Source organism: Drosophila suzukii, chromosome 3 (assembly GCF_043229965.1).
Source record: "Drosophila suzukii chromosome 3, CBGP_Dsuzu_IsoJpt1.0, whole genome shotgun sequence".
In the NCBI taxonomy this organism is placed as follows: Eukaryota; Metazoa; Arthropoda; class Insecta; order Diptera; family Drosophilidae; genus Drosophila; species Drosophila suzukii.
Genome location: NC_092082.1, coordinates 75,187,583 through 75,195,433, shown reverse-complemented (window position 1 = coordinate 75,195,433; position 7,851 = coordinate 75,187,583). Strand labels below are relative to the sequence as shown.

General features: G+C 46.3%; 1 protein-coding gene across 1 annotated transcript; it reads left to right on the top strand.

Annotated features, from left to right (window-relative positions):
• Positions 1-1,210: 1,210 nt before the first annotated feature.
• On the top strand, positions 1,211-7,620 carry lmd (lame duck). Its single transcript, XM_036822122.3, has 3 exons — positions 1,211-2,960; positions 4,784-4,945; positions 6,616-7,620. Exons 1-3 carry the CDS (start codon positions 1,473-1,475, stop codon positions 7,453-7,455), a joined length of 2,490 nt encoding a protein of 829 aa, XP_036678017.3. The 5' UTR covers positions 1,211-1,472; the 3' UTR covers positions 7,456-7,620.
• The last annotated feature ends 231 nt before the right edge of the window (positions 7,621-7,851 follow it).

Here is a 7,851-nt window from a genome sequence, read left to right as displayed (position 1 = left end):
TGTGCGATGTATGTGCTATTTGTCGCACTGGCAAATGAGTTGCCTTAATAAATTTAGCCCATGTATGTAGTACAGTACTTACGCCCGCCTGGTGATTCTGATTCTTATTCTTATACTGACTCTGAGCAGCAAAAACGGAGAGAAATACAAAAAAAGAAGGAAAATTATGTGGCAATAAAAAATAGTGCTAAAACATTCGACAGCCTAGCTGCAACAACAACCACGGGGGCAGAGCATCGCACACTTGCACACCATGTGTGCAACAACAAGATCGCACTGTGCAGCACGGCTGCAAATGGAAAACGGGGTGGGGAAATGGAAATGGGCTGAGGATCCAGCAGATCACAACGCAGCCCAGCGACACTGCCACGGTCAAGTGCACTGTGGAAAATGTGACGAGATGTAAGGGATGGAAATGGGATTTAGTTATATCATGATATATCTTATAAGGATGGAGGGTTAAGAATGTCCCTTAAATATATATATATAAATATAATAAATATATCTCTTTTTAAACATTTTCGAAACATTTATTATAATAAGAAATGTCAAGATCATATGTAGACAGGCATTGTGAAAATGGGATCCATTATGTTATATGGATTATAGTCAATGTTGCCGTATAAGATATATTAAAACAACAACATTTAAATAATTTACTTTAATTTAAATAATATTTTTTATTAAAAATGAAAGGAATATTCTAAAAAAAAACACTAAATTGTCATAGGTAAGTATTATATTATACAATTAGTATGAATATTCTCCTATAATATTTTGTTGTAATGCTCTTATGGTTCTTCCCATTTTCCACAGGGCACTCGGTGTAGCTCACGAATAATTTCTATACACAAACATAAGCCTAAAATAACAGTATTAACAAGAACAACAACCACATCGGCAGCACTGCGACTAAAACAAGAGGAGTACAACTACACCAGAGATCGGGAAAATCTAGGGGGTGGGGGGTTACAGGGTAGAGGGCAAGGGTAAGGTGGAGGGACGCCGACGTCGACTGAGGCAGCGGCGGTAGCACATGTGTGCGTGCCAAAGGCAGGAAAAGCGATCTGCGCTGTGCGTCGACTGCGGCAGAGGCAGGATCCAACGCTCCACGTTCTTTTTCCCCTTACCACAGGCATACCCATTCCCATTCCCATTCCCGATCCCGTAGAACATCCCGTTCCGGGCATTTAAATATCGTGCCCCAGCAGCTCTCCGGTTTATTGTCAGCCAGATCGCGGTGGCGTGAACATCGCAAGTGTTGAGCTAGAAAAACTAGAAGAAGACTCTCGGATTTACGTGTGTGCGTTAGTGTTCGATTTCCCTGGGATTTCCCGCGCTCGGTGGCCGTAGGAAAATATACAAGAAACAAAAAAATTATTGGCAACCTTCCCAGACAACTGCCGGAAATGCGAAAGTGAAAGCGGCCGGCCAAGAAGAACGGACAGCAGCAAATCACCATAGAATATAGTATGTCATCCACGCTGAAGACCAGCCAAAGTGGCGGCATGTACGTCAAGACGTCGGAGATTTCGGGCAAGGAGGCGGCCAGTTGCTACGCCGGCTTCATGTCGCCCCCACTGAGTGCCAATATTTCGGTTGGCAGCAGGGAGCGGGACATTTTCCGGGTGCCGGCCAAGGTGGTGGAGTCGGTGGGCGGAAACTTCGCCTCCAGTGAACTGCAGTTTCCGGACTTCTCGCACCTCTGCTTTGCCGCCGAGACCCCGAACTCGGTGTTTAGCGACTGCCACAACTATGCTGGCCAGGATCAGCAGCAGGACTCGGATCAGGATGATATAGTCTGTGCGGCGGCGGGAAACACAGGGATGCCCTATCAACAGGGACAGTACACACAGCTGAATCGCGAGGATATCTTTCGCTTTGAGCCGGAGGATATAGCGCGACTAACTGGGGAATCGGAGCTGCCGGGTCTGCTCCAGCCGCCGCAGACTCCCTACACCCCTTACACCCCCTATACACCCTACACACCCTGCAGTGCCCAGAACAGCCAGTATCCCGTGCAGCCGGCGAATGACTCCATTAATCTGGATATCGATTACTTTAATTATGACGAGATTAATTGCCAATCGAAAAACCAATCACCATGCTCATCACCGCACTTGGACGCCTGGCTGAACTTCAATCTCGGCGAGATTCAGGCGGCAAGTGGCGCCACATCGAGTGGCGCCTCGCCAAAGTTGTGCAATGTGTTCGAGGAGGAGGAGCAGCAGCGGGTCAAAGAGGAGGCCTCGCCCACCAAACTCCCGTCGATGAACTCCACCTTCGGCACCCCCAAATGCATTCCCATGTGCGCCAGCAACTACGAGGATTACGCGAATCTCTACCAGGGATCGGCGTATGCCTCCGAGAACTACCAAAATAACATGGCCCAGGCCATCGAGAAGCCCAATCGTGAGCACAAGGCCATCTGGACCATTGATGAACTGGATGAACTTATGCTCGGAGAGCAGCAGCAGTTCTATCAGCATCAATTGCAGCAGCAGCAGCAGCAGGATCTGCAGCAACAGGAACCGAAAATGCAACCGCAGAGCTGCAACTACTTGGCGGATGAGTTCATCAAGGCCGAGGAGATCCAGAACGTAGACAGCGAGGATGATGAGAACTACAACGAGGAGGAGGAGGACCTGGACAACGAGGTGTTTGCCCCGCCGACGGAAAGTGATCCCAAGCCGGATTCCACCTGCTGCGATCATGAGACGGAAGGGGCGGAGACGGAAGCCATTCCCCTCATCTGCCGCTGGACCGGATGCGACGAGGAGTTCCCCCACCAACAGGCCTTCGTGGAGCACATCGAGAAGTGCCACGTGGACGTACGGAAGGGAGAGGACTTCTCCTGCTTCTGGCTGGACTGCCCCAGGCGCTACAAGCCCTTCAATGCCCGCTACAAGCTGCTCATCCACATGCGAGTCCACAGCGGCGAGAAGCCCAACAAATGCCCGGTAAGGATACGATTTAGATCTTAAAACAAGGAAGAACGCTATAGTCGAGTACCTCGACTATCAGATACCCGTTACTCAAAGGGAAATGGAGATATGCAAGCAGCAAAGCGAAATTAAAATGCGCCACCTACCGGCGGTAGACAGATTTAAGCGTTATGGGCGTTAGAGTGGGCGTGGCAAATTTATTTTTGGATCAATCGATAGGTATTGACGACACCAATACATTTCAGTTAAAATTTTTCATCTAGCATCCAAATTGTGGGCGTCACAGGTTTTCGCGGTTTGTGGGCGTTAAAGTGGGCGTGGCAAACTTTTTTTTAGGTCAATCGATAGGTATTGATGAGAACAATACATTTCAGTTAAAATTTTCTATCTAGCATCAAAACTGTAGGAGTTTCAGTTTTGGGCGGTTTGTGGGCGTTAGAGTGGGCGTGGCAGTCTACTGAAACAAACTTGCGCTGCGTAAGAAGCTCAGGAATCTGTACGCCAAATCTCAATAGCCTAACTCTCATAGTTTCCGAGATCTCAGCGTTCATCCGGACAGACAGACGGACAGACGGACAGACGGACAGACGGTCAGACGGACAGACGGACAGACGGACAGACGGACAGACGGACAGACGGACAGACGGACAGACGGACATGGCTAGATCGACTCGGCTAGTGATCCTGATCAAGAATATATATACTTTATGGGGTCGGAAACGCTTCCTTCTGCCTGTTACATACTTTCCGACGAATCTAGTATACCCTTTTACTCTACGAGTAACGGGTATAATAAAGTCAGATATGAGAAAAATTCCTTTCTTCTGAGGATGTGGATAAGGATAACATTCGTTTGGCTCAGTAGTTCCTCAATTTAGATATAGTTCCTCTCTGTTTACCAACCTATCGAAAAAACTAAATATTTTTAGACTTCATCCTAGTTTACCGAACTTATCTCATAGTTTCTAAAAAATAGATTTAGTTTTCCCTTAACTTAACTTGGCTTTGTGGTTTCCCAATTTAGATATGTTTCCTATGTGTTTACTAACCTTCCCAATCCCTCATAGAATATCATTTTTCAAAATCAAACAATAGATTGGGATCATTTTTTGTGATTTTTCTGGCCCAGCTGGCGCATTTGTTTATGCGTCCAAACAAGATTTTTCAGCTAGGAAACCCATTTTGTGCGTTTCAGTCTCCTTTTTGTTTGTATCATGCACGTGTTGACATTTGATGCGCCATCGCTGGGATGATGAATTGTGCGGCGCAGGGCAATCACAGGAATTGACAGGGCGAGAGCTGCGAAGTCCACTTGAAATAGAGTTGCTGGTAATGTTATTAGGGCGAACACTCGCTATATCTTCTATCCCATCCTATCCCATCCCATCTCATCGCCAACCCATCCCATGAACCGCCCTTTTGCCATGCTCTTTCATTTTGATTTTTGAGTAATTGATGGATTCTTGCCTGCTTTTTTTGCGATCGAAAAGGCTCGGCCATCATCAACTTGGCCCACTGCTGCCTTTTGCCATTACACATGTTTCTGTTTCTGTTGCAAAAACGTAATTTTCCCATTTCAGGTGGGGATGGTAGGGGATGGGATGGAATGGTATCGTATGCGGTCAAATGGGATGGGTTGCCTGCGACACCTGCGGGCAGCAGCAGCAACAGTAACAGCATCATCGTCACAATTTTATGCGTCCTTCCAGCACTTCTTCTCGTTCCTTTACCCTTTCGCCATTCCTTGCAGCCTTCTTCATCCCCAATAACCACCCCCCCCCCCCCCATGGTAATTGCAATTCTCGATGACACCTTTCTTTTTTGTTTTTCCATTACAGTTTCCCGGCTGCAATAAAGCATTCTCGCGTTTGGAAAATTTGAAAATTCATCAACGCTCGCACACGGGCGAGCGACCTTATGGCTGCCAGTATAAAGGTTGCCTCAAAGCGTTCAGCAATAGCTCGGATCGGGCGAAACATCAAAGGACCCACTACGATACGGTGAGTCTCGCCATATAACTCCTATATGCATATGAGTGGGGTTGTGGGCGGTGTGGGTTTGGGTGGTTTCCATGGGTCCCAGCAATTTGCAGTGCGTGTCAAAAGGAAATTGAAGAGCTCGCGGCTGCAGAAGATGCAGCTGGGGTTTTCCGAAGAGCGGCTTTAAGATTTAATGGACGCCAAGGCTCTAAGCGGCCACTCTGGCTGCTAAAAAAGAGAGAAAGAAAGAAAAACTAGAAAGGAGCCACTGTTGCTGCTGCCAGCATGACATGTGCACATTTCGCATTTCGCTGCCTGAGTGATTTATAGTTTGTATCTGTGAGAGCGGGCCCGATGGCCAAAGTAACAGCAGCTGGAATAGGAATCGCACTAGGAATCGGCGCAGGGATATTGGGGAGGGGCGGGGCATCAGCAGCCGCGTCAGCGCGTACGACAACCGGAAAAAAGGTCAAAACCAGCTGAAAAGGCCACCGATTCAGCCAGCAGCAATGGCAGAAGCAACAGCAACAACGGCAACAGCAGCAACAACAGCAGCAGGCAAATCGAATAAACTAAACGAGTTACTTTCGTTGCCTAGCTGAAGGGGCAGGGCAGCCAATCAGGATCACAAAAGGACACAATGTGTGCTGGTTTGGCGCGGCTGCCAATGCCAGGGGCACACTCGAAAAAACAGGTGTTCCAAGTATTGTCACCAAGCTAGTTCTCAGGAAGCGAAAAATGACATCATTGCTAAAATTAAATCTAAAGAAAATGTTATATTTTCCTTATACTTGGAAACGATTACATTTTTGCGTGCAGGTCTCAGTCATCACTTATTCTAGTTAGGTTACTAGGAATTTTGAGTCTAAAATAAATGAAATATAACTTTAGAATTCTGAATTTTCGGAAATCTTAAAATTTTATTTTTCAACATCTGAGTACCATGAATCATTTTAAATGGAAATAAAATAACTTTAAATAAAATCATATGTTGTTGTGTATTTGTTAAACACATTAAAACTTAAAAAAACTCTAAAATTTTTGGGGATTCTTAAAATAAAAATAAAGTTAATAATATTTTTTAATTTTACAATGAAGTTCAAATATTTTTTATAAAGCTTATAGTTTCATTAGGCGTTTGATAATAATGTACAGCACAGTTTAAACTTCTATAAATCAAAAAAGAAGTAAAAAAAAGTTTAGCAGTTTCTATAATTAAGGCCGTATTTCTATCTATTAAGGGACTATATTATCCTTGACTCATGCATGTTAGGTATGTCAGGTTTCCAAGGCAATTGCAAGCTTCCTAAATTAATAGAAAAATTTTTTCCCAGTGCACTGCCATTGCTGTTGTCGCTTTCGACCCGCGGCTTTTGCCTGGGCAGAATAAACAAAATGCAGCATGACATTTCAAAACGATTTGACTTGGCAAATACGCTGGCCCATCTGTTAGCGGGTGTGTGAGAGTGTGGGTGTGTGCCATGTGAGGGTGTGTGTGTGTGTTATGTGTGCGTGTGAGTGAGTTAGAAGGACCTGCAGGGCGAATGGGAGAAATCAATTGCATAGTTTTAGGCGGCGGCGGCATTGTAGCACTGAGCTGCCGCTGCGGTTCGATTCGAATGCGAATTCGAAGCGGAGGCAAATACAAGTACTAACGCAACGCTCTACCAATTCTCGCTCTATTGGAACAGAAACCGTATGCCTGCCAGCTGCCGGGATGCACGAAGCGCTACACGGATCCCTCCAGCCTCCGCAAACATGTCAAGAACCACGCGCTGCGCAACGCCAACGGCCAGCTGCGCCGCAAATCTGCCGGCGGCGCCTCCATTCCGCCCGCCGGACCCAGGAAGGCGGCCAAGACCCGCCGTCACTCCGAGGGGGGCGTGGCAGGGGGATCGGCTTCGGGGGATCAGCGACAACACCGCAGCAATAGTTGCAGCGAGGCGTTGCTGCAGCCCGAAAACGACAGGACAACAGGGGCAGGGACATCTAACCGCAACAATTGCGGCACCACCGGTGTTGCAGCTAATAACAATTCAATGAACTTTAATGAGTTGTCAAATTGCATTGTCATCATTGAGCACAATCAGAGTGGAGATGGTCCTGCTCCTGCAGCAGCAGTTGCAGCAACCGCAACGGCAACTGCAACATATGGCGGCAACATGGCGCCCGCACCGGAAACGGATGTGCTTAGCGGGAGCAGCAACAACAATAACAACAACAACAGCAACGGCCATTACAATGGGAATATTAATCAATTAAGCGAACTGGAGCAATTGCTGACGACGGCGAAGCCTTCGGGCCCGTCATCTGGTAATGGAATTAGCCTGGCCAACAATAACCATAATAACCAGGCCAATGGCGACAGCAAGTGCCACTTGAGTGAGTTTGTGTCCTTCGAGTACGTGACCAAATATCTGGCGGATGTCTACGAGCCGCCTGCGAAAAGCCCGCAGCCTCCGGCTAATTTCCACTTGCAGCCAGAGTTCGACAATAGCTTCGACATGCTGGACTTCCCCCAGTTCATTTAACTTAAGTTTAACCTTAGCATTAGATATAATAAGAGCGCCCACCTGGAAAAGTCAGCGATTCAATGCCCAAAGATCTCAGTGCCTGAGCCCTTATAAGAATGCCTACCATTAGTAAGACACCACCAATGTAAATACTGTATTTAAGTAGTAGATTAGAACACGCCAAAAGAACACGCGTCTTCCCAAACTCTTCCCAATCGTAAATATAATTAGAATAGTATGCTCTCGGTTAAGTACTACCTGTAATTGCTTCGTTAAAGTTTGTCAACAAACACATTGACCATAATAAATAACTTAATTTGCATAATTTTTTCTTGTAACTTGAATATTTAATTTCATTTGAATATTCATTTTAATGGCTTGGTGAAACATTTAAAAAAATATAGAGTGCCTAGG

What these genes read in the sequence shown, in the direction of transcription:
- lmd (XM_036822122.3), top strand. Translation starts at nt 1,473, where the DNA reads ATGTCATCCACGCTGAAGACCAGCCAAAGTGGCGGCATGTACGTCAAG. An exon ending in AGAAGCCCAACAAATGCCCG is followed by an intron (nt 2,961 to 4,783) that starts GTAAGGATACGA and finishes TTTCCATTACAG; the next exon opens with TTTCCCGGCTGCAATAAAGC. An exon ending in AAAGGACCCACTACGATACG is followed by an intron (nt 4,946 to 6,615) that starts GTGAGTCTCGCC and finishes CTATTGGAACAG; the next exon opens with AAACCGTATGCCTGCCAGCT.